The sequence below is a fragment of the Cydia pomonella genome, chromosome 24, assembly GCF_033807575.1.
Source record: "Cydia pomonella isolate Wapato2018A chromosome 24, ilCydPomo1, whole genome shotgun sequence".
Classification (NCBI taxonomy): domain Eukaryota; kingdom Metazoa; phylum Arthropoda; class Insecta; order Lepidoptera; family Tortricidae; genus Cydia; species Cydia pomonella.
The window spans coordinates 7595542-7618882 of NC_084726.1; the positions used below are offsets into that span (position 1 = coordinate 7595542).

The following is a 23341-nucleotide window of genomic DNA, read 5'->3' on the forward strand; positions in this document are numbered from 1 at the left end:
CGCCGAAAAAAATTGACAGCTGTCATTCATATCGTATCAGTCATATTATGTCAATGTCAGACGTTCAATATCAAGGCGTATTATTTCAAGTAACCTTTTTTTGTTGCTTACATTAACAATTTAAATAACATTATACGCGATTATAGCTGTAGTAACTCATTGTTTGATGCCCCCAACCAGTAATCTACAACACCGATAACAGTCTTATAACATTGGACATTCGAAAACAAGTGTCCCACTAAGATGTCTTTAATGGAAAAGATCCAAATCTTTTTTAGTTATTGGTACCAAAGATATTTATTGGCGACTGAATTGTACATGGTGGAGCCTTGGGAAAAGGTTGTCATACGTATCCTTTTTAAAAATTATATTATTTTTGAAATCAAGCTCAGGTGAGAATGATTATCGACTATGAGTCATGACATTATGTATTGTTTTGTTTTTGAATATTGTTCGAGTAAAATACATGCTTATCTAACACTCATCAGGAATTATCTACTTAGAGCTGTACAGACAGACTGTAACCCAATTGCAATTTGTAAGGAAAGTGTGCGGTTCCCATGTAAATTGCAGACCATCTATACTGGCCCTTACTCTTTTTTTCAATAGTTATTATTGGCTGTGTTTTACCGTGAATTACTATCTATACTTGTTTTTTTTTTAGCAAAAGAAAGAAGGTAAGCAATCTCAATGTTTCTTTTTAATGAAAAATACTTTTGAAAATCAGTCACAGCAAATGTGTAAGAATTATACATAGCATATACAATCATATTACATTATTTTGGTTTCATAAGTAATGGTTACTTTTTTTAGTGTTTTTCAACAGAGACACATCAAGGTTATTCACACTTTTTCTAATGCTAAAAAAAACTAATTATTATTAACACATTCACTGCCAGATAACAACCGGTGCACTACACCAGAAACCGGTGGTCTATAGCTGCGTACAAAACAACCCGCCCAGCGGGTTGTCCGGCATCTGAACAAAGTTCACGAGCGCCCACCAGGTGGGTTCCCGGCAGTGAATGTGTTATGTAGAGTAAAGTATGATTACTAACTTATAGAAACGAGAGTTATTCACGTATTAAGTTTTAATGTGTAAAAATCGTGAAATTTCCTGAACAATGGTGCAGATATTGTGTTTGCAGTCTTACTGACTCTCTTCTGGTGGTTCAACAAAACCCTAGTTATTGGCGGCATCTCCAGTCTGAGAAACACTTCCAGCGTGCAAGCAATCTCATAAAAGTATTAATGATTGATACTAAATTTAATATTTCTCACACTGTTTAAGTTTGCCTCATATCTGAGGCAGTTGGTAAAGAATTTGTGTAATGATTTTCTAAAAGAACATAGCTGACTTTTGGGAAATAGGTTTTTTTATACCAAGTCAGGGGCAAACAAGCATACGGCCTGCCTGATGGTAAGCAGTAACCGTAGCCTATGAACGCCTGCAACACCAATGATATTACATGCACATTGCCGACCCTGACTGTAGCCCCTCAGGTAAACCTCGGTAGGGAGCTCATTCCACAGCCGAAGCGTCCGCAGGACGAAATTCCTCTTTAACCACACAGTATGCAACCATTTAGGTTCTGGTGTGTCAAGATGAAACACACTGCATACGACTTGCGCAGACGATGCGACGAATTTTACCAACAATGGCACCGGCGTGTGTGCGCCCGCGCATGTTACTTAGCATAATACAAATCAGCCTCACGCAGTTAAACTTTCAATCTATGCATACCATCATAATTTCTTACCAACTGCCTAAGTTAATGGTAAACCTATTATTTAACAATCTGTTGGTTTAAGTATTAATATGAGCTTTTAGCACGTAGACATATGTAAGAATGGTGCTAGTTCAGTATTGTCACTCAGGAATTCAAGCCAATCGCGCAGTCTAACGTCACAACGCATTGGTTGATGAGTTCGCATCACGCGCGCGATTGGTCGCAAATATGTAGTTACGTTAGACTGCACTATAGGCTCGAATTCGCGAGTGACACCACTGAACTAGCACCATTCTTAGTGCCTTAGATATAATTATGTCAATGTTTTAGAAAGCAGTTTCCTTTTTTTACCATAATGTAAACTAATACATTCCCTATGAGTGACAAAACAATATTAGGTATTAAATGCCTTAATTACAGGGTATTCCCTATTGTATAGATCATTATGTTATGTATAATACCTGCCTATAGGGAGCGTGCATGAACTGTAGGAGGCAGCACAGGAGTCGTCAAGATTTTTGGCGCGAGACGTAAATAAATGTGATTTTTATTGTTCCGATGTAGCCCACAAGATGGCAGAACCTACTATGCGCAAGAAAACACGTGACGTGTAAATGTACATGTTTATGGTTACGATTCAGGCCACAAGATGGCAGATCCTCCAACGCGCACGGTCCCTATACCTACATTATATTTATCTTAACTGACACATAATTAAGACATATTTTACTACTATATGTTTAATAACAAAACATGGAAAATTTATTAAAAAATTAAGAACTAATTGATGACTTTCACTTTAAAAATAACCTAGGGGTAGGTTATTTTATGTAGTAAAATGCAGAGAACATAATTATATTGGTATTAATTAGGCTTATCATCACAATAGAATCGACTACAATAAAAGATAAGTTTTGCTGTACGTTTTACTGGTGTCTTCCTTTTTACAATAAGATTTTCTTTAGCGTAAAGATAAATAAAAGAGCGGTGAAGACGCTTATAATAAGCAACACTTTAGATCCTCCTATTTATTTTAAAATTAAAGAGTAATTATGATAAAAAATAAGCAGAAGAGTCCAATTATCTGATACATTATTTATAACAGTTTTAATACAAATATAAACCGAGATAAGCTTGTATACTGATATAAGATGGTCCTGGGTTCGAATCTTGGTAAGGGCATCAGCATAGATATTTGTTCCTGAGTCATGGGTATATGACAGTCCAAATCAAAAGGGATCTTATGGCGGTTGGCGCTTACGTCGCGGAGTACCGCATTAGTATTGGTTCACCGCTATTAATGGTGTAAGCGCCGACCGCCATAATAAATAAATAAATAAATTTATTTCGACCAACTTAGAATCATATTACATTTAAATTATTATATTAAAACGTAAGATTAAAGTTTAACTCAAACTAAATTAAATTAAGTCAAATATACTCATATTTTAACCTAGTCTAGAAGCCATAAGGTCCCTTTTAATTTGGAATGTCGCTTATCATCGTCTGAGTAACGTAAGCCTTCTTGAGCTTAGTGTGAGGCTTAGTCAATTTGTGTAAGATTAATATACTTAAATATAGTAATTTCACAACATAGTTAACCGACATGATCCTGAATGTTATTTAATTCTTAGTATCTAACCTACGTGTCGCAGCTTCATAAGACGCAATACGCTGCAATTTAGCAGGCCTACATTGGGATTGTTTTATATGCGATTGACGCCTTACGCCAATATCTATCTGTGGCATTCTACGTCTCCAACGCATGGACCGATTTTGATGCGGTTTTTTTTCACGTGAAAGCGAGTTTCCTCGGTGGTTCTTAAAGAAATCGATCCAGCAGTTTGAAAATGATGTAAGGCATTTTTGGCATAGAATAATTTTTTTTGGCTTATTTATAGCGTAGAGATTTTTTTATTTAATAGTTATGTAGAATACAGATTGAAGAAAACAAAAAATGAAATGCGGCAATTTATTTAATTGGGATTGTTTTATATGCGATTGACGCCTTACGCCAATATCTATCTGTGGCATTCTACGTCTCCAACGCATGGACCGATTTTGATGCGGTTTTTTTTCACGTGAAAGCGAGTTTCCTCGGTGGTTCTTAAAGAAATCGATCCAGCAGTTTGAAAATGATGTAAGGCATTTTTGGCATAGAATATTTTTTTTTGGCTTATTTATAGCGTAGAGATTTTTTTATTTAATAGTTATGTAGAATACAGATTGAAGAAAACAAAAAATGAAATGCGGCAATTTATTTAACTAAACATTCAAATAGCTGACACAATATCCATTGGCATTCCGGAACCACTCCGGCACTTTCAACGACATGTGCTCCAAATGCTCTATCCCATGACAAAACATGCTTTTGGAAACCTCGGTGGATGTCACCGACGGGTCGGCCAGCCAACTCTCAACTTCATCATTCAAGCACAACTCCACTTTATACAGAATTTTGGTTAACAAGCTTGACTGTAAAACTATTTTATCTCCCTGAATATATTCCCCACTATTCCTTATCACTTGCAACTCCTTATCCATAATCCAGATTAAGATATACTGCTTTTTATTCGCTGATATAGTACACTCTAATACGAGTTTGCACATGATGGTGAATTGCAGTCCTAGGTTGAACTCTTTGGCCATTTTTTCGATAGTGAATATAAAATCTGTCGTACTAGAATGTGGTGCTTTGTGGGAGAATACAGGGGTTTCGTTTCCATTACGATTTAATTTTAATTCAGAGTTGAAAAGTTTGACAGTGTCTTTGATTTTCAGGCCCAACCAAGCCAAGCATCTATTGCAGTGGTATACTTCTCTTTTAGCATTAAACTTATTCGTTTTTTCTGATAAAAGCTTATTGTTTATGATGAAAAAGGTCAGTCTGTGTAAGAAATCATTTTTGTTTGGTTTCATAGCTATTTCTGTAGGTTCACCACCATGGCAGTGTCCGTGGCAAAACCACTCTGACATGTCAATATTTGTTGAAGGCAACTCCAAAATTCTATCAAATTTTATCACATTATCCGATATGACATTGGAACAATTGCCGCATAGAATCATGACCTCATCTTTGGATTCAAAATTAACTTTTAATTCTTGCGTTTTTACATTGGTTTCCACATTATTACTAGTTAGAATTTCATTGTAAAAATTCCCGCCACTTTTAGGTTCGGTTAAGATTCGAAAAGATATATTATTCTTATCTATTTTGAGACATGACATGGAATTTGGTATAATTTGGCAGAATTCTTGTATCGGTATAACCGCTGTGACTTCATCATCATCGGAGTAGCAATCTGAAAGACTTTCTATGGACGACAGACTGTCACGTCTCTTAGAATCATCATAATAATTCAATACAATACAGTTGGATTGTATGCTTATCTTCAAATTGCAATTTTTCTTAAAATCAACTCCTGTAGTAATATAAACGTTGCAACTTCGCAACCTAGAGCGCAGCTCCATGAAAACACTTTTTATCAACATCTTCGCTTATTCTATTACAAAAATATCTTATTTATCAATTAGCTCAATATTCTCAATTCTCTGTACATGACCGTTAGTTTCATAAACTTTGAAGAGGTTATCCATTTCTCGAATGGTGAAAGGTAGCGTGGCTCTCTTGTAGTATGTGCCCGTCATTTCGATGTTGTCGATGACGGAGTCGAGGAGATGGGACTTCTCGGCATGTATGCCGGGCGCCTCGTGGCGCAAGTACGTGAAATGGATATGCAGGTGGTAGAAGGACGGTTGGTAATGCAAGTAGATACGCAGTTGGCTGCCTTTTACGTTGTACTTCTGCAGAATTGCTTTCTGAAAAAATAAATGTTTTTTTTTTATAAATGTGCTACATTACACCTGACTCAAAGTGATCAATACGGGTAAGTGTGGTGTGCGTAGCCTTCATACGGGGCCTGTTTATAAATTGATTAGTCAAAGTCAAAATATTCTTTATTCAAATAGGCTTAGCAACAATCACTTTTATTGTCAAATTTTACAAATATCATCTGAATCTAAATATCAGAGCAATTTCTTGATGCAGTTATTATTGTTCTTAAAAAACATTGAATGAATATAGATATGTCAAACTTAATAATAAGAATTTTACAAAAGGATCGTCAAACACCAAAATTGTATAAAAATCTAGAAACTTTGTAGAATAAAATATAAATGTCAAAAAATACAGATTACCTAATATACGCGTACGTCACATTACGCTATGGAATAAATTTACACTAGGGGGTTCTGGAAAGAACCTTCTTGTTTGTATTCATAGTTTTATGTTATTATTTGACGACCAGTTTGGCCTAGTTGGTAGTGACCCCGCCTACGAAGCCGATGGTCCCAGGTTCAAATCCTAGTAAGGGCATTTATTCGTGTTTTCTATGTATTTAAGTATTTATAAATATTTATATATTATATATATATAGTTGTCTAAGTACCCTCAACACAAGCCTTATTGAGCTTACTGTGGGACTTAGTCAATTTATGTAATAATGTCCAATAATATTTATTTATTTATTCTGACATTTCAGCCGGGGGGACAATAGTAGCATAGGTAGTTTGTTAGTAGATAACCCATTACGAATATATAACTGCCGTAAAAATATGTTTGGTTATTTTAAATACTATAAAACAAGAGTTTAAGCATGACCCACAAGAAAAGTAACTATGACAAGTGAGAAGAAAAAGTTGTCTGAAAAAGTGGCCTAGCGGTAAGAGCGTGCAACTTGCAATCCTCGGTCACGGTTTCAAACCCCGGCTCGTACCAAAGAACTTATGTAAGAAATATCATTTGATATTTACCAGTCGCTTTTCGGTGTAGGAAAACATCGTGAGGAAACCAGACTAATCCAAATAAGGCTTAGTTTACCCTCTGGGTTGGAAGGTCAGATGGCAGTCACTTTCGTAAAAACTAGTGCCTACGCCAATTCTCGGGATTAGTTGCCCCCGGGGTCTCACGAGTCGTGGAGAAGAATAGATAGATAGAACATACCTTTCCCTCGTCCCTGATTCTCTTCAGTAGCGGTAGGTGACTAACGTCCAAATCTCTAATAGACTTGATGCCTTTCTGCCTGACTATTGCTAGCAAATACAGGGTCTCCTTGGTCAGACCATCCCACTTCAGATCCGGGAGCAACACAAAACCTTCTCTTTCACACTTATTGTCGTAAACTATCCTATCTGCTTCACTTTTGCCTTCTAGTATGTTGTAGACCCACTGAAATGAAGAAAATAAGTAAGTAAGAGCACAATATTTTAAAATTATTGTACTGTGTGTATCTGTACAGCAATCTGCAAAATTTCAGCTGCACTTTTGCAGCTGGATGTACATCTAGCTGCAGAAGTGCATACCCACTTGAGGTCATTCATCATTAGCCGGGTCCACACAGAGCGAGCATACGCGCGAGGCAATTTCCTCACGCCCAAACAGGCCAGTGTAGACGTGCCTCGGCCGAGGCGGCGCGCTCGGGCGAGGAAAACGTACGCGCCGCCTATTTAGACAACTTAGGGAACAAATCAAATTATTTTGATTTGTTTTTATAAGTAGTGGCCAGACAGTCTAGAGATCCAGGGTGTTAGCCATGTATGGTGGTTTGAATCGGGTCCTTGAGTGTTTGATCACTTTTTCATTAGAAGGCTTTCGGATATAACGATGATGAAGGTACCAATGTTATTCTGTTTCTAATAATAATGGTATTCTCTTATCTCGGCCACAGCTCGTGAGCTCCTCAAGCTAATGTACACACAGTTTTAAAGTTTCTTAAACCTAAGTTACACTAGAACCCTCCTTGGAGGTGTAGGCCTCTTCCAGCTGTCTCCATTTGATGCGGTCTTGGGCCACCCATATCCAGTTGGCCCCCGCTACTTTTACCAAGTCATCTCTCCATCGTGGTAAAGGCTGGCTCCTTTTTCTCTTTCCATCTGGACCTCTCCAGGCTGTCGATCGCATGGTCCATCTATCACCCTGGAGCCTATAACCGAATGAAAAACCGAACGCGAATGTAAACACAAACCGCGCGTCCCCCGCGAGCCCCTTTTGACTCGTGCCCAAAAAACCGCTCCGGCCGCGAGCCCGGCCGAGCCGAGCCACGAGCCCACCATTTACATACGCGTCTGGTGGCTCGGCTCGCCACCGCACGCGAATGTAAATGCGCCATGTCCTTATATCCGGAAGTCTTATATGCAATTGTATAGAGATAAAGACATGAATGTAAATTTTACTCCCAAACGTATGTTCGCTTCGAACTAGTGTTCACGCTACATCCCTACCTAGCCAACATCTTCCTGTAAACAAAAGGTCACTACAGTTGTGAAGAATGTAAACAAAAGATAAGAAAGTAAAGCTCTTTTAACTTTGATGACGACTCTCGAAATATCAGCAAGGGATTTCTAAGAATATGCATAATTTCTATAATATTATAAATGGTGCATTAAAAATGCTACACCGGAATTCGGCATTACACCCGAAGTCGCTATATCCACATGAAACTTTTACTAAAGTATACCTTAAATTCATATGGGACTTGGATTTAACATCACTATCTGAATGGAATGGTAGGAAAATTTGCTGGCTATGGATGAGGTCTTGCTGACTCAGTTGGCAGAGCGCTGGAGTATTGATCCAGATGCCATGAGTTCAAGTCTAAACCAAGCCCGTAATTTTTCCACTTTTAAATTTATTCTAAGCTTATGTTTTTAACTGTTAGTTTACCTGTAAATTAAATTGCTCTTTCTCCAAATGTGGCAGAGTTAGTTTCTCATACAACTCTGGGGTTTCCAACACAATGTGAACTTCTTGTTGGCTAAACTTTGCAATGTGCTTCTCGGTGGCAGGATATATGATGTTGGTCTTCACTCCTGGAATTTAAGTAACAATTTAACCTTTCATATGTGTAGACAAGATTAATTGACGACCTACACTACTGTCTACATTTAAAATGGCAATGGTCTGGCCATGTAGCACGCTACAATGATAAGTGATGGACAGCAGAAGTAACAACATAGAACAGACCCAGCAGGAGAAGACGACAATCACAATCCTTAAAGCAATGGAGCGATGACATCATAGCTACAGCTGGGAAGAAGTGGATAAACCAAGCTAAAGACAAAGAAAACTGGAGGCGGCCTATACCCAGATAGGGGTTCCTATCCAAGAAAACAATGTTGAAACAAATCAACAGTTAAGTAAATAACTTATGTAATGAGAAATAAATGGCTTACTGTATAGAGCAAAAACAAATAGTTCTTGAAGAAACTGCAAAAAAATGACAAAAAAAATTTTTCTAAATCCTTATCTTACAGAAAGAGGTTAAACATTATCCGGTCAAACATGATTGATTTTGTGATAAAGCTAGCCAAAACATACTGTTCTGAGATGCTTTTCTTTTTGTTTCTAAGAATGATATGGTTTTTGATGACTTGGCTTAAACATATATAGTAATTATGGAAGTATGAAAAACAGTAAATTTTGTAATTCTCAATGAATTTAATATGTTGTCTGCTATTAGAGTCGCATTATGGAAGACTATACAAAACCTAATATGCTTATTCTCACAAAAAAGGTTCTGCTAGAACAACACTTACACTTGTTGATCTAATACGAGTACAAGACGATAATTAGAGTAATGTTTAATACGCAAATGTAATAATCACGACTTAGCAAACACGTATAAATACGTCAAAGTGATGACTAATGTATTAAGTTAAGAGGAAACAAAGAACTCCTAACCTTACCATATGGAATGCACTTTTATTTTGAATGGACTCACCGTTTAAAGATGCCTTGGGGTAACACTCGAAGTTTCCGTAAATATCGTTCTCGAAGAACGTACGGAGCTGGCTGTCTACGGAAAAATATCCGTCGTTGTCCAATTCCTCTTCCTTGAAAGCATTTTTCTCTAGTATCACTAATGCAACCCCACTCTTGTCCTTGAATTTCCCCTGCACACAAACCGTTTTCCTATTCGTATTGTTGTTAAGAATCTTCTCTGCTATGAAGTCTTTCAACTGTAAGTTATTACCATTCACATTTACATCGTTTTCATTATTAGATTTAATTTTCTTCGCGGAAGGCGGTTCTAAAACATCGTTTTGGCAATTCCCGTCGGACATCTTTTGACAATGCTGCCAACATACAGGACTTTCGAACAATTTTTGTCTATGACCTTGCAATAGTTCAGGGCTCTACAGACTATTGCGTTTTATTGGTACAACAGAGTGCAATGGGTGATAACTTTCCTCTTACTTTACTCTTTGACTTAGAATGAGACCAAAGAGTAAAGTAAGTATTGAGACACAGCCGATATATCTGAAGCTAGGGCCCTCCCATTGTCTGTTCTCAGTACAAAATTTGATACTCAAGCCACTTAGGGCTTGTGCACAAATCACGCGAAGTTCGATAGGGGGGAGGGGGTCACGAAAAAATCACCAGAGATCATGTTAGGGGAGGGGGGTATAAAAAAAACCTCGCGTGATTTGTGCACAAGCCCTTAGGTGGTGAGCAAGCTGTATATGTGTGCGTTATAGGGATGTGGACTTGTCGACTTTAATCATGTTATATATCGATAATCTCTACATAGCGGAATGGAATAGCGATTAATTGAAGCACTAAAAATTTACATCATATAAATGCTAATGGATATGATATAATAGAATAACTCAATTATTGTGGAAAACATATTTTAGGCCGCTGATTATTGTAATATCGAACTCACAAAATCATACTGGTTGATAAGAATATATAAAGTTGTGTTATAATGGTTATCTGCCCATTTTAGGCAAAAACGTAGTGATTATATGCTCTTTGATTTTAGGTAGTTGAAATCCCTTCAAGTAAAATTAAAATTGTAAAAAATACCGGTAGTTTATCGATATGACATTATCGATTTGGCCACAACTTTTGGGGATGCACTGAAAAATCATACATAAAATGTGGATATGTGCGTGTGTGTGGCTACGGTGACAGCTGGCTTAGATTCCATCTTTAGGAATATTATATCTATGATCGGAAGTAATAGTTTGGCAAGCCATTACCGTCAGTAGAATACGGCGGCAAATAAAAAAAATTAGGCGCGAAGGGTTGACCTCCAATTCAATGAATTTCGCGCCTTTTCCTACTGACTAAATGGGTTTTCCAGAGTATACATTGTGAACAATGTCACCAAGTCTTAAGTACCTAATGTTTTAATTCCCAAAACAATACTGTGTGTTCCTAGAATAGAATGTGTTGACTTGTAAAATACTTGTATATTTTATCAATAAAATATTGATTGAATGACTGCGTACAAGTATTACTTATACCAATGTATAAAATAAACATAATCATCTTATCCCAAGCGCTCATCGCACTAACAAGATCACAATGTCTGCAGTTTACGAATTGAATGCACAATGCGTCAATCTAACGATCAAATTATTACCCAGACGTCTTTGTAATATCCGTGTAACTCGTGTAAGTAAGAATTTTTTACGGTGTTTGATGTATTAAGTTGAAACTCTCATTTGATTTGTTACTCCCATAATTATATTCTTAAGATTGATTCACGAAAGCTCTGCTAGAGCGGATTTTATGAGAATATTGACATTTTCGACAGTTCAGTATAAATCTAGGTATTTTCACTTCTCATGCTCGTAAAGTTGGTGTTTAAGTCGCTTGCGTAAAATCATATATTACGACCCTTAGTTACTTGGCAATAATGTTCAAAACCTGCCATACAAACTGCCACAGCTGCAGCTGATTAAACTTTCAATTTACTCTGTTTAATGTTGAGTAAATTGGTGAACGAACTTATTCCAATTTCGTTGGGAGAGACGACGATATAATTCATAATCAAACAATAATGTTTACATTTCTATTTCATCTAACGAGCTCGATCAGGCGAAGGCGGCGCGTCAAACAGCCAATAAAAAAAACGATCTAAGTACGCTTCGGACCGGATATAAAGTTAATACTTCGTGAGTAGCTCGGTCATTACGGACCTTTTGTAATAAATAATAAAGCAATCATGTGGCTCTGGTGTGGTTGTTCATAATTATGTATGAAAGCGAAGCGTAAAAAACTAAAAACATTAAACTTAACAGAAACGATAAAGAACTTGTATAGGTATATAGTACCACGGATATAATAAAAATCTAAACAGATTGTTATGGAGGAATAAACATACTTAACGGCCGCTATAATAATAAATAATAGCAAACAAATGACTTAATTAACCTACAATCATTATCTCATACATCTCCAATGTACAGTCAGCTGCAGAGATAACTGGCTCTTCTGCACAGAAATTTGTTTTCAAGGCGGTCAACATCTCTGCAGCTAACTGTACTTAAGAGAAAATAAAATAGGTCATTTAATTAACATTTGTAATTATTAATTATAAGATATTATTCTTATTAAGACTTCGAAATATTATTAGAAATATTTTAAATACCTAGGTTTTTATCTATGTACTAGTAGGTAATACACTTAAACCTTCCTCAAGAATCAATCTACTGATAGGTGAAATTCACGTGAAAATCAGTTTAGTACTTATTGAGACGCAGGGGACTTTATTTTATAAGGTGTTGGAGAGAGCATTGTAAAGCTACTTATTTCTCTATGATTGAGACATATTGTATGACTGTCCAGTGAGTAATCCAAGACTGTAATCCGCCAAGTAATCCGGCATGCAAGACTCCTGGGCTGACGTAGTGTTATGATTTCTTTTAATTGGGGTATTATGTGACGCTGGTAAAGCTTAGGGCACATTAAGGGGGTCCCTAACGCCAATGACCTTCGATCTGAATCCCTTAGTTTTCTAATGTTTTTAGTAGCTAATCAGCAATTAACAGCAACGGCTGTAAGCAATATAGTATCCCAAATTTACTTCAAAGTTCATTATCTTCGAGATATTGGGCATCAAAGTTGAAGAATTTTAGGCCAAACAACTGGTTTTCAGACCATAACTTTTTTGTTAATTAATTTAAAATTAAATTCTGACAAATTTTTAGAGACGTCAAAGACGAACCCAAATATGTAGATCTCATATATGGAAGATCCTTCATAGCAATCTAGTAACGAAAATAGTGTTTGTTTAGACAATGTTTTTAAAAATCATAAAAAAAATAGCTATTAATTTCTTTCAAATCCGGCAGACAAAAATGGAGATAAAAGATTAAAGAACCGATAGCCGTTTGTCTTATTATTCTATCTGTAGTGCAAATGAAGGAGTAACGACTCAAAAATCGATGAAAACCGCGGGGAGCCCCTTAAGACGAAAGTGAAGACCCAAGCGTAATCACCTTTTCATACAAACGTGGACTACGTTTCTTCTCTGGACATTAACATACCTATTGATTGACATCAAAAAATTAAAAAACTGTATTCGAGAGGCTACCCCCAAATAAAAAAAAACTTTTTAGTTAATCTTAGGTTATGTGTTTATTAATAAAAATTATGTTTTATGTACAGGAGTGTTCAAAAAAGAAAAAAAAAAACGTTTTTTTTCTCGAATTTCACAAAGTCATATAACATTTTTTGCTTCTGTTGCCATCAGGAATGCACCGTTAAAATCTCTCGCAATGCTCACGGGCACTTTGTATATCAAGCACAGCTACACCCCTAGGTTTGATTTTTCGAACATTTAATTATTATAAGAGTTAGGAGCATTTAAAAATTGGTATGAAATCTGTTTTTCGCTCCTAATTTTTACAATAATCAAAAAAATCTAAAAAAGTCAAACATAGTGAAGGATAATATAGATCAAATTATGTAAAAATATTTTCCATATGTCAATATCCAGAAAGGAAAACGGGGACTACGTTTGTATGGAAATGCGGCCGTCTCCTTTCCTCTTCTCACTTTTCACGAACCTAGCCGCCTTTATTCGATCGAAGTTACGCTCTTATTTTAAAACGATATGCTTAAATAACGTGAAACGTGGCATGAACATTCAAGTTACAAATTATAGGTCGTGTCATTCACAAAGACGCGTGCTTGACTCATAATGTCATGTTATTAAAGGTTAGATTTGACAAATCTGCGCATCATCGTGGATGACACGAACTATAATTGAAGCTAAAATTACAAAGACTGGAGTGAAAGCTCCTAACACCCACTCCCACATTAATAAAAAGAAAATATATAAAACAAACAACAATAAAATAAACAACTAGCTGTGGTCAATAAACATCAAATTGTGTAAACATATTTTGTAAAAAAAATAGGAACTACGGTTGTATGGAAAAACATTCATCCACTTTCCTTATCCACCATTTTCCTCTTAGGGCCGGTACAGACGGACTGCAACTCAACTGCAACTTGTATGGGAACTGCATGCCGACTGCACTCCAACTGCAACGTCGACGTGCAGTTCCCATACAAGTTGCAGTCGAGTTGCAGTCCGTCTGTACCGGCCCTTACAGTTTTTTCATACTGTCCGATCCCATATCGGATGTAATTTCATGTAACTTGTTGTAGTATCTGGGTTATAATCGCGAAATCGAAGTTCGGAATTGTGGGCATTTTTCTCTCTGTCACTCTTATTATGTCTTAGTAAGAGTAAAACAGAAGGGGATCTTTTTCAATTTGCGAATTTCGGTTTTCGCGGCCGGCCCCCAGATCTGAGGGCCCATCGCGAACCACGTTCGACGTGTTGCCTCCCTGTTACACTTACGTACGAATTTACAAGTGCGACAGACAGACAACACGTGGAATGTTTTTCGCGGTAGGCGCTCTGTGCCCAGTGTGTCCCCGGCGTCCCAATGATCCGGCGAGGCACTGCGCAGCTCTCAGTGACCGTATTCCCGCCATTGGGCGCGCGCGCACAATAAATTCAAAGTGCTTTTTTCGGAGTTTCGTTGAAATTAAATAGTTAACGTTCTATTATTAACTTTAAAAACAACAGAATTAGGCTTAGATTATAATGTTAAGTAAAGTCAGAAAATATTTAATTGAATTTTGAAGTAGTGTGTTTGAAAAAAGTTAAAAAAACTGTAACTGTGATAAAACACGTGTATTCGTAATAAAACTTAATGAGGTTTATTTTATTTACGAATTGCAATTAACATATATTTATTAGGTAGGTACTTTATATTGTGTGTAAAATTGTATGTAAAAAAGGAATAATAGCCACTCGATTTGACAAAAAAAAAAACATGAAAGATTTTTTTTTTCTCGCAACTATACCTTAGCCTAATAAGCATAGGCGAGTATGAACATACGCACAATACATAAATAACCTGCGATTCTAAATATTTTGTTTTTCATGAACCATCATTTTTTTTACTACCTAAAAACACTTTACCGACAAAATATATTTTAATTACCTCAAAAAACCTGATGTTCATTACCATAGCATTAAAAAAAAATCTCTTTTCTTTTTTACCGGATTAACTTTTAAGTTCTTTTCACATCGTGCGCCAGAGCGTAAGATTTACAGTTTGGATAAAAATGCACTTTAATTACTTGATATTAAAGCTTTTTTGCTTTGTGTAGATGAAAAGGATGTTTGCACATCCGTTTTACAAGTCGCTGAACACAGTCATATCAAATCTGAGTTATTATTTTTACAGTACATATGGCGATACTTTACCGCACTAGCGCGATAATTAGCATATTACGTAACTATGTCGAAAATTTAAAGGGCCATATGTACTGTAAAACGTACATGTGCGAATGGGTAATTCGCACTTGTATCGTAATGTACCTACTATTAAAGAAGGCAACATATACCATTTTTTATGTAAATATTTCTTTATTAATTTTGCTGTTTTATAGTTTTTATTAATGTTATATATCTGCCTTTTTATAAAAAGTTAGTAAAAGTTTTTTAATTTACTAAAAATTACGATTTTTGATCGTTAAAATAATAGTGTGGGAATTCTATATTGTATAGAAAATATTGAATCCAATGAGAGACGCTTGAACAAAATGGAAACAAGCTGTCTAGTGATCGTGTTACTGACGCTGGGTTCTGTGTACTGTGACAGTGTGTTTAAAAGTATACCAGTGACTGTCAAAAGTTATGAACATGACAGTGTGTTGCTGCCCTGCTATATTCATGACACAGGTTAGTTTTGTATGGTATGAAACTAAATACTAGAGTAGAATAAGAATTTTATATTTTTTTACATTTGTTACCGGTATTTTTTTGCAATCTATCAATTCTGTGCGCAATAACGCCAATAACTCAACAAACAAAAAAACACCAGAATTTTGAAATAGCGAGAGGTATTCACCTGTTATGACACCGCGTCTAGAAAATATTTTCAAAGATTTTAAGTACTAGAAATTAAGTTAAAGTAGTATTTTTTAAGTACTTAGGATTGTCTATCTATTTATCTTCTATGCCGCAAATAAAATAAAAAAATTACATTTGAAATGAGAAATATTTTATGGAAGCGTACTTTTTTCTGCGCCTGAGTGTTTAATGAAGCCTTAATTCTAGGGTTCTTAAGAGACTTTAATTTTAAAGATGCGATTAAGAGTAAGATCTGGGAGCCTACCGCGAAAACCGAAATTCGCAAATTGCGGGGCTTTTTCTCTTTTACTCTGAGTATGACGCAATTAGAGTGACATAGAATAATGCCCGCAATTGACGAACTTCGATTTTTGCGGTTATAGGTAGCCTAGAACCCGTTTTCTAAGAAAAAACGCGGAAGCCGTATACTTAATTAAAGGTCCTGTTTGACACATAAAATATGTATTGAAGTGAAATCTTAATATATATATAAAATGCTAATGTGCGTACGTAAAGACAGGGTTTTCTCTACCACCACCAATTCCAATCAACTTCCTTTTGGGGTGGTAAATACCCCTCGATCTCCCGGTGGGAATAAGAGAGTTTGGTCGCGGTGGGTGGAAGTGGGTGGTTGTGGGTGGCAAAAATATGAAAAAATATACATCTGTCCTTTTCTAACTCATGAGAACTTCTGGAAAGTTCTAAAAATTTCTGGACTAATCTACAAAACTAGAATGTGTACAACTGTAACAATCGATCTAGAATGTTCGAGAAGGTTCTAAAAATTTCTAGAATGATCTAGAAAGATTCAAAATTGTGTGCAACTGCTAAAATCGATATAGAATGTTCCAGAAAATTCTAGAAATGTCTGAAATGATCTAGAAAGATTCAAAATTGTCTGCAACTGCTAAAATCGATGTGGAATGTTCCAGAAAATTCTAGAAATGTCTGGAATGATCTAGAAAGATTCAAAATTGTGTGCAACTGCTAAAATCGGTATGGAATGTTCCAGAAATATCTAAAAATTTCTGGACTAATCTAGAAAACTCTAAAATGTGTACAACTGTAACAATCGATCTAGAATGTTCGAGAAGGTTCTAAAAAATCCATATGGAATGCTCTAGATAGTTCTAGAAATGACTATAATAATCTAGAAGCTTCTAGAAAGTTCCGAAATGTGTGCAACTATTGAAATTAATCCGGACGATCCAGATCGAAATTAAGTACATCGGAATGTTCTAGAGTGTTCTGATACTAGAAATTTCGATTTCCAACGGTATATAAACCGAAAATCAGTGACTTTTTGTCAGTTGAACCGTGTTTACAGTCGCGAAAAGATCAATTGAAGTCAAGAGTAAACAGTGATTACATAAATTCAAGTGATTTGAACAAATGAGAAAGTAAAAACTATTTGACTATTCTAGAGTGTTCTGATACTAGAAATTTCGATTTCTAACGGTATATAAACCGAAAGTGAGTGAGTTTTTGTTAGTTTTATCATTGTAACAACCAAGATATGCGTTTTGGTTAATTTTATTACACTTTTTATATTTACAAAGCCAAGACGAAAAAAAGTATTTGCAAAACCCAAAGTGGTTTCAAAAAGAAGGAAAATAGCACGTCACAATGAAACAGAAGAACAAAGAGAAAAACGTCTTTTGAACATTCGTAAAGGAGTAAAAAGAATTAGAGAAAATTTAACCGAAGAGGAAAGAGCACGTATTAATGAAGAAACACGATGTCGAGTAAGATCACTCCGAAATCGTCAATCGGCTGATCAACATGAACTGGAAAATACCAGAAAACAAGAAAGAATGACTACTTTACGCCAACGACGAGCTGCTTCATGTAAAATTGGAAGTTTAGAACTTCAGGCTTTCCATTATGATTGCAAAAAACAATACAATGAACATCCAAGTATTGTCATCGGAAAAATGGATACGATATGCGAGTATTGTCATGCACGGAAATTTAAAGGCGAATACTGCAGTTCTGTTAAATCGATAAAATATGTATGCAAATATATTAATAAAGGCAGTGATATTGGCTGTTTTTACGTTAACCAATGAAAACCAGCATGATGAAATAGTACAGTATCAAATGGGTCGTTACATTAATACCAACGAAGCAATTTGGCGAATTTTAAGTTTTCCAATACACGATCGAGATCCACCGGTTCAACATTTATCCGTCCACCTATAAAATGGACAACGTGTGTTTTTCACAACAGAAACGGCATAAAAAGTTGCGACGGAACCACCGACTCGAACAACTTTAACAGCGTTTTTTGAATTATGCCAGAAAGACCAATTTGCTAAGACTTTACTCAGAAGTACCCAGCTATTATACATGGGATACAACAAGTAAACAATTTAATCCTCGAAAACGTGGAATGCAAGTAGAAGGACATGATGTGTTCAAGAGTAACACAATAGGACGAGTCTACACAGTGCATCCAAAAAACGCTGAATGTTTCTATCTACGCTTATTACTTCACACTATTCGTGGTCCAACGAGTTTTGAAGACCTAAAAACTGTCAATGGTTACATTTTTGAGACATCGTGAAGCATGTCAAAGATTAGGTCTACTTGAAAACGATAATCATTGGGATACACATATAATGTGTAATATGTAAATGTATTTATCATATATGTAATACGTATAATATCATATGTAAATAATTGTGTGAATAAAACATAAATTTTCCATTTACTAAGGTGTTTTTTATTTTAACTTATAATTATTTCAATTAGTTAATTAATTAAATATACTTTCTATACACCGCATATTTAATGGTCGACTACTTACTTACTTTCAATATCTAAGATAGAAATCTATATTATCTACGTTAAAAAATGCATCCTCAAATATTTTTTATACCATTAAACATGCGATGTATTTTAACCCGAGCAACGCCGGGTTTCGCAGCTAGTTAAAATATAAATTGTATTGAAGTGTGAAAGAGTAGGTACATTATGAAAGAATGTGTAAGTTTTTTAGTTGGATTTAAATTATACATATGAAGTTATTGCTTGCCCTTACTTATTAAAAACGGAACTATTGACAAAGTATTAGTTCTTAAATCTTGTAAAAATGAATTAATCTAATCATCACCCTAAAATCAATATTCATGGAACGACAATACAAAGCCGAAGAACGGATATTTAAAATAACCGGCCAAGAGCATGTCGGGCCACGCTCAGTGTAGGGTTCCGTAGTTACTCTTCCGTCACAATAAGCTAAACTGGAGCTTAAAGTATAGTAAATTGTTAACCAAGGGATGAAACGGTACCTTTCACCCGAGTTAAACAAATAGGCAAATTTGCATAATCAGTACCTAATTAAGTCTTTTTACTATGAAGGGAAAACTTTTTGCGATAACTCAAAAACAGCTAAACTGATCATGTCCGCTATAGTTTTCATTTAATGTCTTTCTTAAGCTCTACTTCCACGATTTTTTTCATATTTTTTGGACCTATGGTTCAAAAGTTAGAGGGGGGGGGACACATATTTTTTTTCTTTCGGAGCGATTATCTCCGAATATATTCACTTTATCAAAAAATGTTTCTTGAAAACCCCTATTAGTTTTGAAAGACCTTTCCAACTATACCCCACACTCTAGGGTTGAAGCGAAAAAAAAAATTTCACCCCCACTTTACGTGTAGGGGAGGTACCCTAAAAAAAATTAAATTTTTAGATTTTATTGTACGACTTTGTCGGCTTTATTGATTTATATATCCATGCCAAATTTCAGCTTTCTAGCACTAACGACCACGGAGCAAAGCCTCGGACAGACAGACAGACAGACAGACAGACAGACAGACAGACAGACAGACAGACAGACAGACGGACATGGCGAAACTATAAGGGTTCCGTTTTATGCCATTTGGCTACGGAACCCTAAAAAGATAATACTTATTTTCTATGCACGAACACGAATGCAACATTCTTTCAAACGTTGAACACACAATTTGATTTGTAACTTTATATCGAAAACAACAAAGTTGATTTTACAAAGTGTCCGTTTTATTCGAAATGTGTGATAGAAACATTTTGATACATTTATTATGCAAATGTGCTTCGTACAAATCGTACATCTGTCCGTTTTATTGATGGACGGGTGATCATTTAAGATCACCGACTGCTTGTCTAAGTAAGAACAACATTATTATAATTTTTGACTGATAATAAAAGAGGATTGTGTTCAACCATAGGTTTATGTATATTATGCTATTATGTAAATTAATAATATACAATTAGTTTAATAGACTACGGAATGGGATTCTTCAAGAAGCGGGTATTTAGGGATCTCAAGGGTCGGCAACGCTTAAGTGGATCCGCTTGATATTGCTTATCTCCATGGGCGACGATGACCGCTTCCCATCAGGCGGCTCGTCTGCTCGTTTGCAAACTATACTGTAACATAAAAAAATATGCTAATTAACTTTTAGCTTAACGTTTGACTAAAATTTTATCATATCACCACTATCACCAGTTATCACACACATCATTGGTCGAAATCTTTAAAATGTAGGTATATATTAATTGAATATCTATTTATTAATTATGTTAGGGATGTGATCTGGAGGTTTTAAAATTCTAACAGGCTCGTTAATCAAAATTAATATTTTTTATCTTAAAATCAAAATAACTTTTGAGACTGTGTGTCGATAGCTATTTATTTAACTACGATTATGTCCAACTGTGTTACAAGTTATGTACATCCAAAAACGAATGTTTATAGTCACACACTTAAAGTAATCATATCGAATTACCCTGATTACTTTTACAACATAATCGTTTGAGTTAGGCCGGTCGAACGCGGTGCGTTAAACAACGGCGTTATTAATTTGTTTATTAAAGTTTCCTATAAAAAAAATTAAGGTGGACTGGTGTAATTTCTAAAATGTTTAAAACTGCGAATATTTCGGTGCACGGTAGTGCCCCCGCCAAGGCGAGCCAAGCGAATCGCAAGGGCACTGCCTACCTTTTCTCGAAGCGCTTCGACGTTTTTTTGAACCCTCATAACTTGGGTTTGGTTTATCCCAGATAAACAAAATTGTCGGGATATGATGTAAATAATGGACCTATTCAACATAAAAAGTTTCAATTGCATAGCTCTTGCAACAACACAAGATGGCCACTTTAGATTTTGCTGATAATCTTTAAAACCCCGATTTCGTCACTGACTCACTCATTCACTGATGATCGTCGAAAATCTGAGGGTAGTTCTTGAAGTCCTAGAAAGCTTAAATATAGTACGTAAGCTAGTATTAGTACAAAAATATCAAAAACTTTATCTTTTACCCCTAAACCCCTCAAACTTTGATTCTTAGAGGTCTGAAAATTTATATATGGACTCCTTGTTATAAACAATATAATACGTATTTTAGGATTTTTAGTAAATCACCCCCCATCCTTTAAATCAGGGGATGGAAGATTATCTTACAAAAAGAAGTGGAATCCCACCAATAACATTTTAACGTAAATTGTTGCCAAGATGAAACCATTAGGCTCGCACTGTCTAAAAGTCAGATCTCATGATGAGCCAAGCTTCTAACTCTACACCTTAGTCAAAATATGTCGCTACGGAGGGTTAACGATTGCCATGTTGGCTACGCGGGCTGAGATGCCAAAGTTACGAAAGTACCTAATCAGATCGTGTTTAGGCGACCTTAATTCAAATAAGTTGTTTTGATAAAAGCATTGCCCATTATTTCAAGCATCGTACCAATTATGCAGTTAACTGTGAGAACTGGCCCTAAATTATAATTGTGTTATGTTAATAATAGCTATGCAAAACAAATATATGAATAGATAACATTATCAAAAGGTGCATTGTCAAGTACCTAGGACTCATACTAATAAAATAACCACTCACATGCTTCATATTTTTCAGTGACCTCTTTTATTATAGGGACCGTGCGCGTTGGAGGGTCTGCCATCTTGTGGCCTGAATCGGAACAATAAACATGTACATTTACACGTCACGTGTTTTCTTGGGCATAGTAGGTTCTGCCATCTTGTGGGCTACATCGGAACAATAAACATCACATTTACGCCTTGCGCCAAAAATCTGACGGCTCCTGTGCTGCCTCCTACAGTTCATGCACGCTCCCTATAATAAAATAAGGGTGACGGCTGGTAACTACAGTTACCAAAAGCAAAAGTGAGTGGATAAGCGAACATCAGAAGTGTCACAACTTTTAATAGAGCCTGTGCAGAAAGAGAAGAATATAATGCATTGGTTCCCTTATGAGGAATTCCTAGTTTCGATTTTTCCATACAAACGCTCTCGACTGTTTCCTCCCTGGATTTTTAACCTAGAGCTTTCTAGCAGACAGAAGCATAAAGGTCGTAGTTGACGGTAAATGCTCAGACTCCATGTCTGTGAATGCTGGTGTCCCCCAAGGCTGTGTGCTATCACCCACCCTATTCCTTCTTCATATCAATGACATGCTGCAAATCAGCGGCATTCATTGTTATGCTGATGATAGTACGGGTGACGCGTCTTACACCGGCCGCACCAATATCTCTCGGGAAAACGTCATAGAGAGCCGGAACAAACTTGTGTCTGAAATTGAGACTTCCCTAAAAGAAGTCTCTGAATGGGGTCGACTTAACTTAGTCCGTTTCAACCCTACCAAGACACAAGTTTGCGCGTTTACCGCAAAAAAGTTAGAGTTTGTCGTATCACCTCGTTTTGAGAGCACTCCCCTGACTGCCACACCCGGTATCGGAATCCTTGGCGTCGACATCTCGAGTGAAGTCCAGTTCCGCGGCCATCTAGAGGGTAAGGCTAAATTAGCCTCAAAAAAGCTCGGTGTGCTCAATAGATCGAGACAGTATTTCACACCGGCCCAACGCCTACAGCTTTATAAGGCGCAGGTGCGCCCGCACATGGAATACTGTTCTCATCTATGGGCAGGGGCACCCCAGTACCAGCTTCTCCCTCTGGACCGCATCCAACGAAGAGCGACTCGAATTGTCGACTGCCAGTGCATTTCGGATCGGCTTGACTCCTTGGCGTTGCGTAGAGATGTGCATGGCCTCGCTCTGCATTTTCTATCGCATGTACAACGGGGAGTGCTCCGAGGAATTGTTCGGATTAATCCCTGCCGCTTCTTTTCGCCATCGCCCTACGCGACAACATTTCCATCCTCACCACTTAGATGGTTGGCAGTCCTCAACTGTGCGTTTTTCCAGGAACTTTCTGCCTCGCACAGCTAAACTGTGGAATGAACTGTCGCCTGCGGTATTTCCGGACCGATACGACCTTCAAACCTTCAAGAAAAGAGCGTACTCCCATCTTAAAGGCCGGCAACGCACTTACAACCCCTCTGGTGTTGCAGGTGTCCATGGGCGGCGGTAATCGCTTACCA

General features: G+C 36.5%; 3 protein-coding genes across 6 annotated transcripts in view; 1 reads left to right on the top strand and 2 right to left on the bottom strand.

The window, feature by feature from the left end:
- Positions 1–9866, bottom strand: part of LOC133530962 (m7GpppX diphosphatase) — a 52124-nt gene extending 42258 nt beyond the window's left edge. The window contains exons 1-4 of one of the 2 annotated variants that reach the window (XM_061869026.1): positions 9509–9866; positions 8452–8597; positions 6733–6957; positions 5076–5549 (exon numbers count right to left, since the gene is read on the bottom strand). In XM_061869026.1, coding sequence (XP_061725010.1) covers positions 5250–5549; positions 6733–6957; positions 8452–8597; positions 9509–9851 — 1014 coding nt within the window. In that variant the 5' untranslated portion in view covers positions 9852–9866 and the 3' untranslated portion in view covers positions 5076–5249. Of the gene's footprint in view, positions 1–5075; positions 5550–6732; positions 6958–8451; positions 8598–9508 lie in introns of those variants that run through there. The other variant, XM_061869027.1, reaches the window with a different exon arrangement.
- On the bottom strand, positions 3974–5222 carry LOC133530960 (uncharacterized). Its single transcript, XM_061869025.1, has one exon. The coding sequence runs from the start codon at positions 5220–5222 to the stop codon at positions 3996–3998; it is 1227 nt and encodes a 408-aa protein (XP_061725009.1). The 3' UTR covers positions 3974–3995.
- A 4762-nt stretch (positions 9867–14628) lies between the features above and the next one.
- LOC133530958 (neurotrimin-like) overlaps positions 14629–23341 on the top strand; it is a 30356-nt gene continuing 21643 nt past the window's right edge. Inside the window, exons 1-2 of one of the 3 annotated variants that reach the window (XM_061869018.1) lie at positions 14629–14755; positions 15591–15787. In XM_061869018.1, the coding sequence (XP_061725002.1) occupies positions 14751–14755; positions 15591–15787 (202 nt within the window). In that variant the 5' untranslated portion in view covers positions 14629–14750. Of the gene's footprint in view, positions 14756–14778; positions 14798–15590; positions 15788–23341 lie in introns of those variants that run through there. The other 2 variants (XM_061869019.1, XM_061869020.1) reach the window with 2 other exon arrangements.